The 21,871-nt window shown below is 45.5% G+C and overlaps 1 protein-coding gene across 6 annotated transcripts in view; it reads left to right on the plus strand.

Moving 5' to 3' along the window:
* The window catches only part of Ae2 (anion exchange protein Ae2), a 228,046-nt gene that overhangs the window by 126,619 nt on the left and 79,556 nt on the right, over positions 1 to 21,871 (plus strand). For 2 of the 6 annotated variants that reach the window (XM_084591395.1, XM_084591396.1), the window contains exon 1: positions 7,800 to 7,940. The exons of the other annotated variants lie outside the window; for them this stretch is intronic. In XM_084591395.1, coding sequence (XP_084447521.1) covers positions 7,803 to 7,940 — 138 coding nt within the window. In that variant the 5' untranslated portion in view covers positions 7,800 to 7,802. Of the gene's footprint in view, positions 1 to 7,799; positions 7,941 to 21,871 lie in introns of those variants that run through there. 6 annotated transcript variants of the gene reach the window in all.

The raw sequence follows: 21,871 nt of genomic DNA on the forward strand, positions 1-21,871 counted from the left end.
TACGAAACAGCCACATATCGATGCAAATCGATGCACGCACGCAGGGACCCGGATGTGCTGCTTCACATGGCCTGCCACTTAGCTTTATTGTGTGGCGGGTTCGAACGCAACAGAGCTTTGAAGGCGGTGAGCGTGTTACAGCTAGAAGTGGACGAGGCTGTACATGGCCATCTTCCGGGTGCTTGCTATTCCAACGTGACCAGGCATTCTTGCTGAAAGCTGCAGGAGTCGCGCTTTCCGCACATCGGTTAATTGAATTCGAAAGGCAGAGTGTTTAAACGAGAACGAGGAGTCGAAAGACATTTCGAGACTACCAGCAGCGTTCTCGGCAACGGATAAAGCACACGAGCCGAAATTGGTGGAGCTTTACAGCACTCAGCCGACCTTTCTGAAAGTACAAATCTGGGTTTATGGTATCTGTTTCGAAGTATCGAACCCTGCACTGTGATAGTCCTGCCGGTTCCATTATCTGTCGTGCAATTTCTGCTGCAGAGGATCTCGCAAATTCGGATATGCGAACAGGGTGAAAAATCCTTGAACAAAAGCGATAGTATACGCGTAGAAACCTCTTGTTTGGCTCTGCTCAATTTTCCTTGAAAGGTGTGGCCCCATTCGTTTCCAGCATTTTGTGAGCTTATATGGGCGACAAAATTCCGCGCAGTGGGACGACATTTATATGTGTAAGCAACCTGCACAAAGAGAGCGCCGGCTTCAGGGTATGATGGCAGTGCTGGAGAAAACAAGCTCCTCCGCATCTTCTGTATAGAGGCTTGTTAGCAGAGGAAGGTCGCGGAGAAAGGATGAGGGTTGCGGCCGGTCTCCGAAGGCCCTCCACTCGAGGTTAAGTAGAAAGGGAAAATATAAGTTTTCGAAAATTCTATGAGGGCGAGTTGATATGCTGACGACGTAGCAACACTGGTTGCTTTCTTGCTGCTAACGTGACGGCTGCGCAGCTTCCTTGTGGACATTCCGGACGCGTTTTTTTTTTTTTTATTCGAAAGTTTGCCACAAGGCATAAGTTGAGAAAGAACGCGCAGTTACACGGCGGCGTTGCATTGTGTGTGCCAATGAACCGGACAGAGAGGAATACGCTCCGTAGCCGAAAGGAACAATGAAAATGAGCTGAAGTGAGAGAACTAACGCCACCAGGCGGCGGCGGGAATAGTGATGGAGCCGGCTTTGTTTCGCGCTGCCGACTATACTGCAATGTAACAGTTCACTCAATTTTACGCCATTTCCCGTCGCGCCGTCCGGCTGATCCCGGTAGCATGACGTCATGACGGCTTTCTCGCCAGTTGCTGAAGTCGTCGCCACCGCTATCTTGACAAGGCTACTGCTACGTCACGACTTCAGATGGGCGATAATGTGCCAGCGCAAATGAAGCCGCAGGCGCAGATCTGAGTCACTTGGTGCCCCCTCACCACTTTACCCAAGCCCATGCTCGGAGATCCATTTGCTAAACCGTTGGAAGAGAATCGTCGGGTCATCCGGGTCCTGTACTGTGTTGCACTGAAGCCGTGCACAGCGTTCTGGGAGCCAGGACTGACGTCAACTAATTAGTCTGCTCGACTAAACAGCGTCCCATGCCTACGATCATCTTCGCCCATTCGACATCCCGTCCAGTGTTAGGGGACGGTCCCCTGCTCCCACTATAGTATTTGAAAAGGATCTTCGGATTGCATGGATCCGAAACAGGCATTCCTTTTTGTTCCTGTAGGTTGGAACATTTCTTTGCTATCGTTGCGAACATTTCGCGGTAGGAATCATTAACATGTTTTCTGAAACACGACATGGAAAAAAATAAGTCGGTCGCACTACACATTGACTGGAACTGGTGTATTCTGCTGCGCACGCATCAACTCTCGCCAATGTCGCCGGTTCGCACCTGTTTTTGTCGATGCTCGGGCGATATTAACAGGTTGAAGTAGGGGGTACTTCCCGTTTGTCAAACAGGCCAACATTGTTCTTATATTTTTATTCATTTTCGGTTCGCTTACTAGCGGAGCTATTTTATTGGTTATTTTTCTCGAATGCGCTTACTTTATGTTTAAACTGGCATCTTCTTCTTGCAAAATTTTTATTGACATTCATTTCATTTAATTTTAGTCTCCATCGCATCCGGGACTGTCCAGTAGCGCCAGCTTTGTCCTCGATGTCGAGAGTAATATATGAAGGGTAAATGAGGGTGCTCGTTATAATACATGAATGAAAGAAGCCAACAGTCGGCGAGGCCGAGGAAAGCGTTGGGGATTGTACTTTGTCTTTTTTTTTTTTACTTCGATAATCACATAAATTGGTAATGTAATCTGTTCAGGGGAAAGATAATTAAACACAAAGTAGAAGAAAAAACAACGTGCCGATGGTGGGGTCCGAACCCACGACCTCCGAATATCGCGTCCGGTGCTCTTCCAACTGAGCTACATCGACCGCTGTCCCCCCTGCTACTTTCTTGGGTATTAATGTTGTCTGTATACGAACCTTGAGAGTGTTCACCAGCGCCACCCTCAACCTTCTTCTTTTTTCTTCTACTTTGTGTTTAATTATCTTTCCCCTGAACAGATTACATTACTAATTTATGTGATTATCGAAGTAAAAATAAAAAAAAAAAGACAAAGTACAATCCCCAACGCTTTCCTTGGCCTCGTCGACTGTTGGCTTCTTTCATTCATATATATATATATATATATATATATATATATATATATATATATATATATATATATATATATATATATATATATATGTGTGTGTGTGTGTGTGTGTGTGTGTGTGTGTGTGTGTGTGTGTGTGTGTGTGTGTATAAATTTTTAAATCGATATTTATTGCCTCAGGGCATCAGTAGGGTATGAGATGAAGGATGAATAAACGATGAAATTAACCTTCGCGAATAATAATCATACGTTACAAGTGCCGACGCTTCGTTTCACTGTTAGCTGATTTATGTCACTGTCGAGTGTGAGATCTTAGTTTATTAGCTCTACTGTTTTCACTGTAACTGCCAAAATTATCCACTTGCGCGTCTGACCTTGAGCCGAGATACGCCGTAGTGGAGAGCTCTGCAAATTCCGACCACCGTGGGTGCCGTGGGTTCAGGGACCGCTTTGCCGGCGCTTGGTTGCTCAGTCTCGCCATGGGTGCCGATCCGAGTGCCTCAACGCTTCGGTGCAGGCGTCGCTCATGTGTAGCCATGCTTGACAAAGCTCACGTTCGGGTTTAACCGGGATAAACTTGCGCTTTTTTTTTTTTTCAGTCCTGTATTGTTTGTAAACTGAGAAAGAAAAGCCACGTTTTAAGATTACTGTACAAAAACTACATTGAAAGCAGACCGCCGGCTTCTATCTCTCCCCAACCCGTGCACGATTCACTGCAAATCCCTTTCGATGGAGTCAGCACTTCATCCCGTTTACACGGTTCCCAATGAACGCGGTTTCGAAACCGATTGGAGTCCACTATCGCTTGTCACCGCGCTCAGGTGGCGAACTGCAGTCGTAAATGTCGCACAACTTGCAATGTACAATGTCGCGAGTTGAGTCATCAAAAACGCAATGGAGCAGGGCAGGGAATCCTATCAGCTTTGTCGTCAGGCGTTCTCAGGAGTCACGTCTTTCCCTCCCATGTTATCTCCAAACTGCAGGCACGATGTTCCCGCTCACGTGAGGAACAGGCTGTACAGTCTTTGCCAGAAGTAACCAGGCTGCATGTTCCGCTTCTCAGTGGGGTAGTGAGGATTCGTGCTATTTCTGAAGCTGCAAATCTGTGGAAAATAAAGGAGAGCTTCTGTTCTCACTTTTAACAAGTTGTGATGCTCTGATAATTAATATCGCTTTTAGAATACAAACGAGAAGCGAAACATGTCGCCTGGTTACTTTTGGCAAAGACGGCACAGTTCCACGTTGGCAGAAAAATATTTAAAAGATCATTTTGCTACTTCTAACCTTTGAATTCTGGTGCATTTCAAGCACATTGCGCCATCCACCGAAGGAAAAGGTCGTTCCGTCTGGTCCCACTTCCTTTTCGTATTTTTTTTCTACTGCGATGTAAAATTTGGCAGCAGCTAGGGTGGAAGCAACCTAAGCTGTAGCTGCATAGGCTGCAGAGCGGCGGTAAAAACGACTGGAGTGCGGCCAAATCTCTCTGACGCGGGCACCTCTGTTGCGTGCGCGCCTGTCTTCGGCTGACCGGGTGGATTATAGACCTGTGTGGGCGGTCATCTGCGCCGTCACTGACAGAAAGTCGGCGTGGACAATTCTCCGCTATATGCACTTCCGCGCCTGGCGAAAATCTTTGCGCCAGCCTTTGCGCACCGTTAAATGATCCAGAATTTGGCAACTATTGCAGTCTAAACCTGGCAACATTTAACTCCAGAACAGTATTTTATTACTTTTATTTTTATTTATTGGATGCTGTTGGTTCAGATGCCGTGACAGGGTGGATATATATATATATATATATATATATATATATATATATATATATATATATATATATATATATATATATATATATATGATTACACCGTGCACGAACACAGAAGGGGGGGGGGGAGGGGGGATACACGCGCTGTACACAACACATAACAAATCGCAACATAAGGCATAAAGGACATTTTGAATATTCAGTGCGATTAGTACAGCAGTGCTGTTTAGTGTAGCTAGCTGGTATTAAATGGGATGTCATGGGGATTAGCGAGGTTAGGGGCAATGAAGTGTATACAGTGCTTACAGGGCGGGCACGTACTGTGCTATCGGGATTTAGGAGACACGAGAACCTGGTGTGGGACTCTTGACCAAGAACGATGTAGCTTTCAACATGGATGAATTATAAACGAGGGAATGGCAGTTATCATAATTAAGTTTAAGAAGTGCAGATGAAAGACGATCCAAGCATACGCGGCCGCATAATGACCAGATAGTTGAAAGCTTCATGAAGTCGTGGAATCGGCAGTGAGTAAAGTAAAAACTGTTCACGTACTGGTCGACGACTTGAGTGCCACGAAAAGCAGGCTTGAGAAGGGAAGGTAATAATACAATTCGCAAAACAAAATAATTTGCGTACCTTCTTTCGCTAACTGGAGAGCCGGAAATAGACATGGAAGAGCCAATATAGCGAAACTAAAAATGAAATAAATTTCATATTGTACGTTAACCCTGACATTGTGCAGTAAAGTAGTTCGAGGTGCTCGGGAATATGCAATGTAGTGACCAAATGATGGTAAGGTCTGAAACTGTAACCCCGACTTGAAGAGGGGACGGAAGAAGTCGTAAGAGAGAAGCTCGTCAACCGGTTATTCGTAAGAGGGATGGATAAATTGAGCATTTCTCCGCTAAACAGATATTCGGCTGTAATTGAAAACGACGACCTTAATGTTCAAGCAGCGGACGATAATGGAGGCTTTTAGCAGAGTAGAGACGTACTAATGTAGACGTATATCGGTCCACCGGACCGCAGGCGTAGTGGCGCGATTGCCCCGACCCCTGTCAAGCTGGCAAGGATTAGGTGACAACAAATCCCCTGAAGGATGGTGGGCCGGGAGATTGCATTTGCAGGGTGCCAATTCTTTCTCGCACAGTGTCACATTATCATAAGCAGACTTTAATCTCGGAATAATTATCTTAATCCATAAGAAAGGGGACATCGAGGACTTGACAAACTAGTCCTAACAGCTTGCCTACAAGGTATTTAGCGCCCGTTCTGTTTGTCTCGCTGTGTCCGTGTCTGTAGCGCTGTGTGACAACTATTCACGAAAGCAGACGGTAATACAATCATGACAATCTTAAAATTTAGTCAACCATATGACGGAAGGGGGTGCTTTTGTGAAGGCTACTCGACAGTGGACCATAGTTACACGGTCAATCAGGTGATACAGAAATGCGGAGAATACAAACAACTCATGTGTTCAGCCTTCATAGAGTACGGAAAAGCGACTCACCGGCGATGGCTTAGCGCATGCTAGGGCGCTCGACTGCTGAACCCAAGGACGCGGGATCGAATCCCGGCGGCCGCGTTTCGGTGGAGGCGAAGCGCAAGGCGTCCATGTACTGTGCAATGTCAGCGTACGCTAAAGAGCCCAAGGTGGTCGAAATTTCTGGAGCCCTCCACTACGGCGTCTCACATAGCAAGAGCCGTTTTGGAGGTTGAACCTCATAAACCAAAGAGATTGCGAGGAAGCATCTGATTCAGTCGACATATCAACAGCCATGCACGCGTTACGGAATTATGGTGGAGGAGAGCCGTATACAAAGACGCTGGACGGTATCTATAGCTGCTGCACAGCAGTATCAGTAAGGAAGGGTACCAGGCAAGGGGACACGAAGCTTGCAGGGATAAGGGTCAGTGGCAGTTCGCTGATGACTGCCTTGCTCTAAATTAGCGAACGAATTGGGATGCATGGCTAGGGGGGGGGCATAATGTTGGGTTCACAAACTGATATGCAGAAAACTTAAGTTGGCGTCGTAACGGAACAACTGATTACGATATGTGGCGAGGCGCTGAAAGTGGTATAGGGAAATGCATCTACCCAAAGCAAGTAGTAATGGCCGGCCGGGCCACGAAACTGAAATAACTAGAACAAGAATGCAGTTCCGTGCATTTGCCAGATATTCTTAGCTCATCAATGGTATTTAGCCGTATGCCCCAAGAGGAAAGTGTATAAAAGCTATATCTTACCAGTACTCACCAACGGGGTAGAAACTAAAGCTAAAAATGGGTTCATCTTAATTTGAAAACAGCTACGGTAAGAAAACCGATAACGCCGATAGACGGGAAGAGAGCAGGGAACAAATGCGAGTTGCTGACATTCTGTAGTCGAATTCAAAAATTGGAAGGGGGTGTAAGGTGGAGGCAAGATAACCGATGGTCGCTGAGGCTAACAGATGGATTGGCGGATGAGATTGGGAAGTTTGATGGGGTTGTGTAGCTGGCACAGGACCGGCATAATAGGAGGGCTTTTATTGGAAGAGTCTTTCTGCATTGGGTTCAGTCAGACTGATGATTATTAATTGCGTACGTAGCGCGTGCAATACAGCTAATTCGAAGACGTGCGCCGTTGTGTCTGCGATTGCTGTTCGGAGAGGTTGAGCCTGCCAGTAATAATTTTACATTCACTGATGACTGGGGTGAAGTGTATTTGGCAGGTGCTCTAAGGTCATGAACAGCAACTTACCGGTGTCCATCTAGGAGAAGATATGAAGGAAGAGAGGGAACAAGCATGAGTTGGTTATAGCTGAAATTGGCATTGAAGCCAACCTTTAGGGAAAGGAGCCAGACAGGTAAACTGGTGAAGCTTACGGGGATGAGATGGCTTTTCTCTTCAGCGGACATGTACAGTTATAGCTGGTGTGGATGACGATCACTGTTCGTACGTGTATGTTGCTCTCTCCCAACTCATCTCACGCTAAATTCGAGATGAAACCATGAAACCCCGCTGAAATATAAGACTGCAAAAAAATTACGATCCGAGGAAAGCACAGTGATTTCTCACACTTTCGTGTGCAAGGTGTGGAAACGTCAGACGTGCTTGAAATGGTTCGTGCACGAAGCCCCATGAAGATAGTTTCGTGGCGTCGGTAGCCGGCACGGATGCAGGATACTAGGCGTTGCGTCGCTAAAGCCGCCCGCTAACGTCGTGCGCCGTTCCGGATGCTAGTTCTCGGGTTCGGCCTTTCGTAGAGCTCTGTCGCCGGGGCGTTGGTTCAGTCTTTGTTGGTTGTGCATCCTGTTTGTGCATCTTCTTTCCGCGACTCGCGTGAGGTATGCGGGCGCGTCCATTTTGCATCCCATCGGAGCAGCCATAGGACGACGAGATGCGGACCCATGCGGACCTGCCGCGTTTTGCGTGCCGAAGGACGACCCTAGGGCGGAAGCTTCGGAACGGAACGAACCTGTCCGGTGGTCGCCTTCGACGCTCCTCTCGTGGCGGGCAGCGGGCAGAGAGCCTGATGGTGATGTTTTCCTTTTTTCGCCCCGCGCAACTTCAAGTTTTTGTTAGTCTCCGAATTTGAGGGCACATGGTATACGCCCCATAAATAAGAACTTCTCTTTTTTTGCTGTTTGGTGTAAAACAATTTGTCTGCTACACTGTGTGCTTGCATTACTGTGTGGCTACAGCCTAAAAAATAGTCTTCCTTCTTTTTTGTTTACTGGAGCCAGCGTAAGAAATGAAATTTCAACAAAACAACCATGTTTGCTAGAGTTTTCTGCCAGGAAGAACATACGCTAACATATTGCAGTGGCCGTGCACGAGAGCCAAATATTCAGTTTGCTTCCCTTTGTAATTTGCTGAAGGAACCCGTGACCCAAGCACTTATGTGAGGCGTCCCTGCTTTAAAGCTTTTTGTTGGGCTACTTGGTCCATAATGATTTGAAAAAAAAAAAAAAAAAAAAAAAGAAAAAAAAAAACTTCAGCGCAAATGAAAAGCCCGAAGGCGAAAAGAAGGGACAGGAAAGAGCGCTGACATCCTCTTGACGTGTCCATAAGAAGGCCGGACTGCGCCGAAAAGCACATGAATTTTGTATCAATTATCGTGTCAATTACACGTTTCGTAGCGTGGCATGTGCAGTCGGGAATATTACTTCTGTAATTAGTTTATTTTTAATGACGCACCTAAACATTAGCTAACAATCATAAGGCAATGCATACATTAGGTCCACCTTTCTTTCTTTCTTTCTTTCTTTCTTTCTTTCTTTCTTTCTTTCTTTCTTTCTTTCTTTCTTTCTTTCTTTCTTTCTTTCTTTCTTTCTTTCTTTCTTTCTTTCTTTCTGTTCTTTCTTTCTTTCTTTCTTTCTTTCTTTCTTTCTTTCTTTCTTTCTTTCTTTCTTTCTTTTCTTTCTTTCTTCATACAATGAAAGTGCAGCAGGAGCTAAAGGCACAAGGCCTGACAGAGGCTCCTGCCCAGGTAGCAATTTCGGCATTAAGTACATCATCGAAGTAATGCGAAAATACAATATTGTTATTTATAGCAAATATGTGCAAACTTGGATTAGAAATGCTTGCTTTTTATACAATGTGCATAGAGGATGATCAATTATGAACAAAATACAGATATATATATATATATATATATATATATATATATATATATATATATATATATATATATATATATATATATATATATATATATATATATATATATATATATATATATATATAGATATATATAGTAGTCATTACAGTCATGGTGGATGGTGCTCTTAAGGAAAAGAAATGGGCTGGTTTTATCAAATATAATTTGACATATTGTTTAAATCTGGGATGTTGAAAATCGAGTTTACATGACACGATGTTTATTAAATGCGGTATCTGAAAATTTAAGGTCTGTCGGTCGTAGTTAGTTCTAGTTACTGGTATTCTTTTTTGCTCCTTACGCAGTGAGTATACATAGACATAGTTTGACCTGAAGTGGTTAGGTATAGCTTACTGTTATGTGCTGCAGTAATTTGTAGTAGTATATTTGTGTGGCTGGAAGTATTGCTTACAACATGCATATAACTCGACGTCCTCCCAATATTTTTAATCCTTCTGTTATCCTGCTTTGCCGTCGCGAAAACGCGTGTGCTCCCCGAAAAAAAAAAAAAAACAGGAAAAACAAACAACAATGCTGACCATTGCTGTTGTGTGCCAGCATATGGAATGTAATCCGCTTTTGTCGGGCTCCGAATTCTGCTCGCCTTCGGTAGTAAATAGCGAATTAGGCTTCAGCATTTCGTGACTTGCAGACTGAATGGCCGGCCGGGATTATATATAAATGCGATCAATTTAATTCAGCTTAAGCGCCTAACGTGGCAGCGTGCTTCTGCGAGACTGCGAAGAGATCAAGTTCGCGATTATGTCTTCTGCACCTCACATTGAATCGAGGGAAAGTAACTTGCATGTGTCAGGACCCCCGGTTCACTGTTTGTTGACGCTGAATTGAAAGGCCCACTACGGCTAGCGCCAGCAGGTCGGATCCCAAATTCACGACGTATTAGTTGTTCTCGTTCGTTCGCATTTAAATAGAAAATGGCCAAATTGAGATCAAATCTTGTACAACAGCTTGAAAGCCCTAAACCCATAAACTTTTCATTCAGTTCATAAATGTTTTCGCTCCTTGCCTTCTGAAACCCATACATAAAAGGAACCACCGCATCGCCCACTCCAGCCACTGTAATGCAGTGAAACGCTCACGACCATCTCTAGCATTCAAGCAGCTCGTGGGAAACATTTCGCCGTGATTTTTTTTTGTATTTGTTCGCCCTGTACCGCCCTCACGTAATATCTCACCAGTGAACAAACACAAACACGAATATGGACAAGGTAGTCAAAGTAGCTGAGGAGTTTTATACTGATCTCTACAGTAGCCAAAGTAGTCAGGACCGTAATGAGATTGGCGGTAGGGAAGAACAGTCAGACGTTCCACCAGTGACGAAGGACGAGGTCAAGAAAGCATTAGAAACTATGAAAAGGGGGAGATCAGCTGGAGAGGATCAGTTATAACTATAGATTTGTTGAACGGGGGGGGGGGGGGGGGGGGGGGGGGGATATCGTGCTTTAAAAACTGGCCACCCTGTATACGCAGTGCCTGGTGTCATTGACGGTACCGGAACCATGGAAGAATGCAAACATTATCCTCATTCATAAGAAAGGGGACGCTAAGAATCTTAAAAATTGCAGACCAATCAGCTTACTGTCTTGTACGTATAAAGTATTTACCAAAGTAATCGCTAATAGAATCAGGACAACTTTAGACTGCAACCAAGCAAAACATCAAGCAAGTTTTCGGAAACGGTACTCTACTATCGATCATATCCATACCATTAATCAGGTGATAGAAAAATGCTTGGAATATAACCAGCCCTTATACATAGCATTCATTGATTACGAAAAAGCGTTTGACTCATTTGAAACCTCGGCGGTGATGCAAGCATTGCGAAATCAGGGTGTAGACGAGCCGTACGTGAAAGTGCTGGAAGATATATATAGTGGCTGCACAGCAACCATAGTTCTGCATAAAGAAAGTAACAAAATTCCCATAAAGAAAGGTGTTAGGCAAGGAGACACGATCTCCCCAGTAATATTCACAGCTTGCTTAGAGGAAGTACTCAGAGACTTGGAATCGGAGCAGTTAGGGATAAGGGTAGATGGAGAATACCTCAGTAATCTGCGATTTGCTGATGACATTGCCTTGCTAAGTAACTCAGGAGATGAACTGCAAAGAATGATTGGTGACCAAGACAGGAAAAATAGAAAGGTAGGCTTGAAAATCAATATGCAGAAGACTAAGGTAATGTTCAACAGCCTCGGGAAGGAACAGCAGTTTACGTTAGGTAGCGAAGTACTGGAAGTAGTAGGCGAATATTTCTACTTAGGACAGGTTGTAACCGCAGATCCGGACCATGAAAAGGAAATAACAAGAAAAATAAGATTGGGATGGAGCGCATTTGGCAAGCACTCGCAGATTATGACTAGCAGCTTACCAGTATCGCTCAAGAGGAAAGTATACAACAGTTGCATCTTACCTGTACTCACCTATGGGGCTGAAACGTGGAGGCTAACCAAGAGGGTTCTACTTATGTTGAGGACAATGCAGAGGGCTATGGAACGAAAAATGGTAGGGGTAACATTAAGAGATAGGAAGCGTGCAGAGTGGGTCAGAGAAATAACTCAAGTTACCGACATTCTAGTGGAAATCAAGAAGAAATGGGCATGGGCAGGACATGTAGTGCGAAGAGAGGATAACCGATGGTCGCTTAGGTTAACAAGCTGGTTTCCAAGGTAAGGAAAGCGTAGCAGGGGGCGGAAGAAAATTAGGTGGGCGGATGAGGTTAAGAAGTTCGCAGGGGTCAAGTGGATGCAGCTAGCACAGAACCGGGTTAATTGGAGAAATATGGGAGAGGCCTTCGACCTGCAGTAGCTGATGATGATGATGAACAAATACTAGCTCAAAATCAACAAAACAGTAACAGTAAGGAGAAATTAATCGGTTAGTAAATAGCTATACCAGAATGAGTACATTGTAGCTCAAAACCAACAAAACAGTAACAGTAAGGAGAAATTAATTGGTTAGTAAATAGCTATACCAGAATGAGTACATTGAATACGTGTTACATGTTTTAACATAATATTGTTATAGATCTCGAGAGAACGAGTGGCATACGCTGGAATGATTTCATGCAGCTTTGCGATCCCTAATAGTCCTGTTATTAGGTAAGGAGGAGACATTTGTTGGCCTGTGTCCGGGCCGCTGTTCCTGAGGGAGTTAGTTCTCCCCCGCCCTGTACGGTGTGCTCCAAGAGGAAGAGACAGTTTTGCTCAGGTGCGCAACCAATTTGCTTCCCAACACTGCAAAAAAAAAAAAAAAAGAAGAAAATAAAAGAAAGAAAAAAAAAACGTCTGTTGCAAACGCTGGTGATAAATTGTTTGTGTATATCTTTTTGTAATCTGCAGGTGCCGTAGAAATGGTTCTCCGTAGAAATTTTACGAAGATGTGCAGCGCAAATAACGCAAGCTACATAAAACCATTGTAGGGGAAGGCCATGAGAAAAATGCGCACTTCGTATAAGATAATATGGAGCACTTATATCCTTTATTTAAAAGCTGGTTTTCCTTATATGTATAGTGTGTGTGTGTGTGTGTGTGTGTGTGTGTGTGTGTGTGTGTGTGTGTGTGTGTGTGTGTGTGTGTGTGTGTGTGTGTGTGTGTGTGTGTGTGTGTGTGTGTGTGTGTGTGTGTGTGTGTGTGTGTGTGTGTGTGTGTGTGTGTGTGTGTGTGTGTGTGTGTGTGTGTGTGTGTGTGTGTGTGTGTGTGTGTGTGTGTGTGTGTGTGTGTGTGTGTGTGTGTGTGTGTGTGTGTGTGTGTGTGTGTGTGTGTGTGTGTGTGTGTGTGTGTGTGTGTGTGTGTGTGTGTGTGTGTGTGTGTGTGTGTGTGTGTGTGTGTGTGTGTGTGTGTGTGTGTGTGTGTGTGTGTGTGTGTGTGTGTGTGTGTGTGTGTGTGTGTGTGTGTGTGTGTGTGTGTGTGTGTGTGTGTGTGTGTGTGTGTGTGTGTGTGTGTGTGTGTGTGTGTGTGTGTGTGTGTGTGTGTGTGTGTGTGTGTGTGTGTGTGTGTGTGTGTGTGTGTGTGTGTGTGTGTGTGTGTGTGTGTGTGTGTGTGTGTGTGTGTGTGTGTGTGTGTGTGTGTGTGTGTGTGTGTGTGTGTGTGTGTGTGTGTGTGTGTGTGTGTGTTGACTGCAAAGCACAACGTGGCACCAATGCACGGAGGGCTCAATGCAATGTCCCATCGTTCGTTATTCCTATGTGAGCGCGTGACCGGCACGCTTTGTGCCGCGCTGCCACAGAAAGCCTGGGAGAATCAGCGGCGAACCGCATGCGCAATAAGCACGGTTGGCTGCTCTTTCCGCGCGTGTGCCTGGTGCAGCCCACTTTCGCCGCCGGCAGTGGTTCTGAAAGCGCGGTGGCCACGCGCTCCCAGTTTCCCTGTACTTACACCCACTTATGTACCCTTTTTCTGGGCCCAGTTTAATGCCAGTTGTTGGATTTTGGCCTCTGCAATAGCGCCATTTAAGAATACGTTTTAGCATTTAAGCCGCTTATACCTGTTATAAGAACGCATTACTTCGGCCTTGTTTGTCTAGTCTATCCAAAGTAGCCATGTGAAGATTCGCAAATTATAATGGACCATTTTGGCTCACCGTTTGAAAAAAGACTGAAAAGCGGCCCACAAAATATGGCGGCGTCTCGGGTGTAAATCGTCCACTGGCGCTGCAAAGCAAATTCAACGCTCGCACCAACGTTGCAAACATGTTTAAAGCCTCGCATTCAACATACGCAGAAACTATACGTGTCATATATGGAAGAATCGAATCTCCCATTTTCCGCTTCACAGCACATGCTTATAACCTAATCAGGGACGATTTTGCCAGAAAAATACAGTGGAAACGCTGTAGTAATCAAGCTGATGGTATATCGTTTTCTCACGAGAGACTGATACTGCAGAACTAGCTGTGACAGCGGAAGTTTTACCTTTCGTCCAGTTTCAAAGAAAGGTTAGGGGGGTATATAAGGATTATGTTCACCGCATGCATACATGATCACTTTGCGTAGCTGTGAGTGTACCGACCGATTTATACTGCTACAAAATAGTCAATGCCAAGCTAAAAGAACATGTTTTCCTAACCTGCACCGAAACGTGGTTTTGCCTGCTCGAGATTGCAATTGTTCCTCTGTAGAACGCTTTGTTGTAACTTGCATATCCTCGCTATACCCACCTCGCTTTGCTTTTTCGTTCACGGAGACAAGGGAAGTCACTTTCATCGCTTTGTCGTTATTCATACAACCTGCTGTGCTTCACAGTTTACACGTCTTTAGTGAACACTATTATATGTGGGGACTGTTGGAGAAAATGGGCTGTTCCGATGTGCCGGGATTTACACTAGCTTTGTCTGGACAGACAGAGCCTTACGCCAAGGGCAAGCGCACGTATATTACGATTATTCCCCCCCCCCCCCTATTGCAGCTCGCGCACTACAATCGAGGAGGTTGCGCGCGAAGAAATTGAGGGTGGCATCGACGAACGGCCACTTGGGCAATGCTGTGCGTGAGCGAGTGATGCCGTCTCCAGCGCAGGAGTGGGATGTGCGGCCGTAAGCGCGAGCAAATGGGTGACTTGCAGCCATAATAAATATACAGCCGCTGACGGCAAAATGACCACTTGTGCGCGAGCGGGAAAAGCTCCCGCTGCGTGTGTTTGCGCTGGTTGACTGCGCGGACTGTTCGGAGGAAACGCTCGGTGGCGCAACGTCTTTTGCGCTCCTGCTACTGATTTCGGCCGCGCAACACTACAAGCACCCTAACCTTTAGATACAGCACCAGTGTGGTGGAAACTAACGCGCCTCCGTAGTAGCGTTTCTGCCTCGAAACTATTCCGGAGCCAGTGCATATTTAAAGCCTGCCATGCGGTGCTCGTTGGAAGCGAAACAAACCGACTGTGTGCCACCCGCCTTTTTTCATTTCAAAATTCGGGGGTTGTGTAACCGGTTCTGCCTCTTTGTATTGCAGTTCTCTTTCTTTAACAACTGTATAAATGTGCAGTGTATTGCGTGGTGACACTTCCTGCTCGCCCCCGCCAGGGTGGCACAGTGGTTACGACGCTCGACTACTATTCCCAAGGACGCGGTATCGAATCCCGGCCTCGGCGACCGCTTTTCGGTGGAGGCGAAAAGCAAGGCGTCCGTGTGCTGTGCGATGTCAGTGCACGTTAAAGAACCCCAGGTGGTCGAAATTTCCGGAGTCCTCCACTACGACGTCTCTCATAGCCTGATCGCTTTGGGACGTTAAACCCCACCAACCAACCAACCACTTCCTGCTTGTAAGGCCACATCATTGCCACGGTTGCCACATAATTGCCGCAATAATTAACGTACCGGAAAAGCTCTAGTTTGCCGTGACTAAACCACACACACAAAAAAAAAAAGAAAAAGAAGAGGCGTGCTTGGAACACTGACTTTTCTGGTTCAGGGTATTTTAAACTATTGCGTTGTGTAGACTTTGACTAACTGGATCTGTTATTACGGAACTTATCCAAAGTATTCATTTTTTTTTTTAATCTTCGTTGTCTCATATTTTCTGATTTGCTCCGAAGCTTCTCGGCACCTGTGTTAACATTGGCTCGAAACGAGAGGCATTATTGGCGATTTTCACGCCTCAGTTGTTTCAACATGGACGGCGTAAAGGAGGACTGCTTTCGTAGTCAGCCTTTGTAGAATCTGTGTAGAAACGATCGGTAACCGAGGGACGGATCATGCAGGGACGCTGGTCTAGCCACAGATGGGGAGGGAGTGTAATTTATATAGAACATAGAGGGCAATTGATAAGCGCGGATAACGGCGGCAGCATTTGACAGCGGCGCTACCTATAGACCTGCAGCTTATTGACAGCGTGCTAGGGTTTCGAAGGTCTGCGCTCGTATATTTTTGTTTAGGGTTCGCAGCGGTGGCCTAGTGGTTTGAAAGTATTACCGCAGTTATTGGATAACGTCAGAAGGCTAGTCGTTGACATGGGACCAGCTCAGGACGGATTACATAGCGTCACCTTCGGTGTCTTTCGATGTAGCTCTGATTCCGTGCCACCAAAAGTCACAAGATAGCCCCCGCTGATCACGATACTGACACAGCGTCGCGTATTCACGGCTTCGATATTTCGATGCGGGCGCAATGTGATGTCATTGGACAACCCCGGATAGCGTAAATTATTCCTCCGATGCGGCGTCCTTCATAGCCTGAGTCGCTTCGGGACGTTGAAGGCGATCTAACGCAGGCTCTTTTCCGTCGCACCGGCGGACGCTGTAGCGTCAAAAACGTTGACGAACGCCAGCCGTTTGTCGCACACCACCTTCTTCCTTCGCGGCCTCTACTTGTCGGCTTTTCAAATCATGATAAGGGTCTAGCATCCCCCGAAAAAGCAAACAAAAGCGAGTCTAGCATCCTGTGTGTAGCCCTTGGTCGGCGGTAATCAAGGAAGTTACAACTGTTGGAGTGGAGGGCGCCCCTGAGCTGAAGCCGCACGCCGCCATCTTGTCAGGCAGAAAATGAGCCGGTTTCGCTTGGCGCTGTGGGTTCGTTCACTTGATCTTACGCTCATGGACGCTGATCTGCGATAATGGTGGCGTCATGCATTGCATATGAATACACTTGGATCGAAGAAAGGTTGAGGGATTATATTTTATTTGTAAGTACGCTAGAACGAATAAAAACAACGCGTGCTCTCACCTTGTGCTCGGACAGCGCTCATGCACGGTTTCGTTGACAGGTTTTCAAAAAAAATGAAGAATTATGAAGCTTATGGAAGCGAACCGTTCGAAGAGCACACTGGGAACCAAAATGGCGAGTCAGTTTGCGTCCTGTGCTTCCGCAGTATGGTGGCTAGAAGGGGGAGGTGACGCCAACGGCGGACGGAAGCCGCTCCTCCATTTCAAGCCGGGTGTAGGTGGCGCTGTTGGCCGTAGTGCGATGCATGGTACGCGCCGCTCGCCTTCAGCCACGGTACTTGAACATACGTATGCCCGCCGTGCGTGCAACGCGTCGGCCTTTCAGTGATGTTGCAGGTAATGGTTTAGCTCATTAAACTCTAGTCGAACCTGATTACGGCTGACAGAATTCAATTTTAAGCCATGGTGGTGCAGTGGTTAGGGCGTTCGACTGTTGTGCCCAAGGATGAGGGATCGCATCCCGGCCGCGGCGACCGCTTTTCACTGGAGGCGAAAAGCAAGGCGCTCGTGTGCTGTGCTATGTTAGTACAAGTTAAAGAACTCCAGGTGGTCGAAATTCCGGAGTCCTCCACTACGGTGTCTCTCATAGCCCGAGTAATTTTGGCACATGAAAGCCAACTAACAAAACAATTAAAATCGATCGGTTGGTACTCCAATACTTCTGGTGCGTAGAATACGGGCGTATCTATCCTTTCAGTTCCAGGAATTGGAGGGTCTTGAATGAGTCCAGTCGGATCGAGATAGTGCATGTCGAAAGTAGAAGACAGACCAAGATAATGAGTCTTCAAGGTATACTGCGCGCACACAAAACAAGGACGAGAAAGGTACACAACAAGCGCAGGTGTTGCGCTTTTTGTGTACCTTTCTTTTCCTTGTTCTGTGTACGCGCAGTATACCTTGAAGATATGTCTGACCAACTCGCCCAACAACGCACTCTTTCAAGAGAATGAGGATGGAAGGATGTTTTGGCTCCGTGCGGTCGCATTTTTTTCCCACAACGTTGTTTGCCCCAGGGCATAAAATAATATGTAAGAAGAAAATTAAAAGGGGTAATAAATGAAATAAAAAAGGTTGGCTCTTCTTTGGTCGGTGTTTTCCACCTCCTTCAGTTTCAAGGATACGAAGCATCAGCATTACTCCTAAAAAATGTGATTGGGGATCCAAACAAGCAAAACAAAGCATAGCGAAAATTTATTGCATATCGTAGTAATAGCAATGTACTGCTCATAATAACATTCAGGGTAATTCAAAATAACAGATACATTTACACATGCTTCTGTGTAATTAGAAAGAAAAAAAACATTAAACATTGATTACCAACACTGCATGCATCGCTTGGCACTAAGAAATGGGGAGGCAAGGATATTCCTTCCTGCTAAAGAAAAAATATATATATTACATTCGACCTTGAATAAATATGCAACTTAGAGCACCCTCTTAAGTTTCAGCACTTTCATTCTTCCCTGCTTAGCGTTGCGCTTACATTTCTGGGCCTTAACATAGAAGTGCTGCCTGGTAAGAACATAAAATTTGATAATTTTGCTTGGGAGGGACATACTGTGATTTTTTTTTTTTTTGCGCTGGAGTTCATTTGTTCGGTGAAGTTAGGCCCTCACATTAACATGTCAGCAGCGTAACACATCTGGCCATAAACGAGAGATCACGCTGGCAGCCGCGAACAAACAGGAACGCTGCCGCACCGTCCATACACCGCGCGCGAACCTGCACACGCGCGCGATCGCGTGAATGCATCGCCAAGCTGACCGCAGCGCCACCGCGGCCTTCGCGGCAGCGCATGAACCAGAGGATCGCGCTTTCTCGGCGGATACGCCGGCGCTGACGCCACCTTCCTCTTCTAGCCACCATATCCGCAGCACCTACAAAAACCGCTAACTTGTCCCGGGGATCGCAGTCCTTAGTAATTTGTGCCGAAAGTGGTAGAACCCAACCGAGGCACACAAAATAATTCGCGCGTTTTTTTTCTTTTTTTTTTCCAGCTGCGCATTTTTTGCTCTAATCGTTCAGGTTTAGCATTACTGTGCGAAGATTCTTCTTAAGTGAAAAATTAACAACAGGCGGGTAAGTTTTAGGTGTTTTGCGTTAAAATCCCGCTGGCATACAGTTAGCCGCCATTCGCTATTGCTTATGCTCAAATGAAGATTAAAAATGCTATCTGCAGCTCAGGTGTAAAAATTATCCCATGTAAATTAATGGGGTAAAAAAAAAGGTGTAGCACTACAGTTGTGTACTTCAACTGTCATCGTACTTTGCAGTCTGCATAAGGGGTTACAATAAAACGCTCTTGCAATTTTTTATTGCATTTGAAAAGAAAGCGACCATTCCTGCTGGACAACCACGTCTTCAACTTGTTCAAGAAGATATAGTGGAACTGGATAATGAAATCGGTGTGCACCAGATAATGAATGAAAAATTGGCAGCGGTTAATATGAATGAACCCGGTTATACGATTGATAGCAATCGGTTTTGCATGGTCTAATGTTGGTTTTTGGATTATTGTCATTCCGATCTTTTTCGAGGATGTGATGCTTTAGCGTACAATTAAGTTGTTTTAGTTACAATAAATATTTAATGTTAATTGAGTAGTTAAAATCTGGATTTAGTGCAGTGAATTTAAACTTGACATAAGCTCTTCAACGATATATGACGATTAACGAATTAGCTGCGAATAATTGCGATGCGTGGTCATTAAAAGCGTACTCGCGGCAATTGTACTCGACGTAAGTTACATAACGATATAACACTTGTTTCGCTCAAACTTGACTCGTATATTCATTATTGACACAATTAAAGGTGACGCTCACTAACAGAGCTGAAATTCATGAAAAGCTGAAATAAACTATATTCTCGCGAAATCGTTAAATAAGGCTTGTTGGCTTAGGTTAAAATCAACGGGAAAAATGCTCAGAAATAAATACAGCGTTGAGTGCGCGTTTGTCTCGTTTCCGTCGTCGCCTGCTTTGCGCTGTAATTAGGATATCAATTTATTTTTTCAACACTTTTCTAGTCGAGCTTTAAGGCCGCGCCATTATTTAGTTTAAAAATACTCTACGCTGTAAATGCACGACGGTGGCTTATTTAGAAGAGCAACCGGCACCCTCAGCAAAACTTTGCGTTGAAAAAACGCGAAAAACTCGCGCATATTTTCATAAAAAGTACTCAAATCATTCCTTGAACTAAACAAGCCACCCGTTTATTCATCCCCTCCAAGAGTCTCTGATAAATCCGCTCCTGATCCGAAACTATGAGCGTGGAAAGAGCCTATATACGAGTGCGCTAGATACCCTTCCTTGCCTATGGCAAGATGGCCGCTGCGAATCTGTGCAGGATGTGTGTTCACAGCGGAGGAAGGCCCTTCTTGCTGGGCGCTTTGCTTTCTCGGAAACGCTTGCCGCGAGTTGCCTCCAGCACTTGCGTCACGGAGCGCCTTGAGTGCTGCAGGTAATGAGTTTCTCGCTGCACATTGGAGGAGAAAAAGAGGCTTTTCGTAACGCCTCCTTTCGGGGTCAAATATACGTCACCCCGTGCAGTAAAGAATGCGCGTCTGCGCTCGACGAGATCGGAGCGGACGGTGTTCTGAGTAACCCTTGCGCACAACTTGCTTTGACTACTTGCAACCGGTGCGTGCCACCTTTACGCAACTATAGTGTTTGCCAACGTAACCAGTGCGGAAGATGAAGAAACTGCTATGAAAGCATTTGTTATTGCTTCATTCGGAATACCCACTAAAGCATCATTATTAGCATCATTCATGTCTGAAAATATACTGCTGTCTTGGTTTTTCCGACTTGTCGAGCTTGTGAACAATAAATGTATAATAAATATGTAAAGAATTACACGTGTACGCTTGTCTGCTTACGTGCAGAAGTGAGAAAGCATTGCGAGTTCCGTGCCTAGCTCCGTTATGAGTTGCGCGTTTCGTTGCTTAGTTGCCGTTTCCATTGGTTAAACTCAAACTAAATCAAATTTCGGTGGTTCAGAGGGGCCAAATTTGAGAGATGGCCCACCTAAACTTGCAGGCCATCGCTCATTTGGCTATATACACAAATTAACTTAGATACCAATGTTGGTCGAATTCGGACGAAATCAAATTTCGTGTGTCCAGGGAGGCCACATTTCGGCAGTAGCCTATCCAAATTTGGAGGTCACCATCGAGTTGGCCGTACTCGAATTAGATTGCATACCAAATTTCGTCAAATTACCTGATCACTCGTGCGGACGCTGTGTGATAAATTTCTGCCGACACGCTCTTTCCGCAGCTTAATTCGTTCATGTGATTAATTAATTAACCAGTCACTTGAATGATGACGTAGTTAGATTACCTATGCGATTGATGGTTGACAGTTCGGACACTTTAGATGTCCACGCCACCCGTGAGTCAAGAAATACTTTCGCATCAAAAAAGGGTATGGCGTATTGCCTCCATTGGTTCCTCTGCTGTCTCCCACATACCACGTTATGTGACCGCATCGTACGAATCTGGCCGCGTGGCCTGTGGGCAGCTCACGCCAGATCGGTCATGTCATGTGACACAGCCCGACGCGCGGTCCTGCCTGCGTGACGTTCTCAGTAGTTCGGCATGCTGTAGGGCTTGGCCAAGTCGGTTTGGCCAGTTTTCGAATTTTGAATTGCGCAGTCTGTTTTGCAGGTGGCACATCCTAATTTTGGTGGTGGGCCAAGTCCATTAGTCAGACCGTCTCTCACATGAATTTAACGCACCTTAAGAGGGCAGTACGATAACGCTCATTTCTGGATTCATTGCGCACGGATGGAAGTCGACCAAGACGGCGACATGCAGTGCACAGCGGGAGAGAGACTGGCAGTAGATGGTGATTGGCTCCGGCGATGGCTATACAGTTCTGGGGGTGCCTCTTCAGTACTACCAGGATCCCAAGCAGTTTTGGAGTGATGGAAGATAAAGGCGCGGCCGCGGATTATCAACGCTTTGCAATGTTTTTTTTTTTTTTTTTTCCTGACTGCGAAGTTTGGCATATACTGCTAGTGATGTTCATGTCACGCTTAAACGTTCAAAGGATGCATCATTTGTTTGCTATTTTTATCTGGAATTCCCTGCGAGATCTACTGTTAACATTTTTTTTTTCCAGCTGCATATTA

The sequence above is a fragment of the Amblyomma maculatum genome, chromosome 1 (assembly GCF_055883805.1).
Source record: "Amblyomma maculatum isolate TAMU_Amacu chromosome 1, ASM5588380v1, whole genome shotgun sequence".
NCBI classification, from domain to species: Eukaryota; Metazoa; Arthropoda; class Arachnida; order Ixodida; family Ixodidae; genus Amblyomma; species Amblyomma maculatum.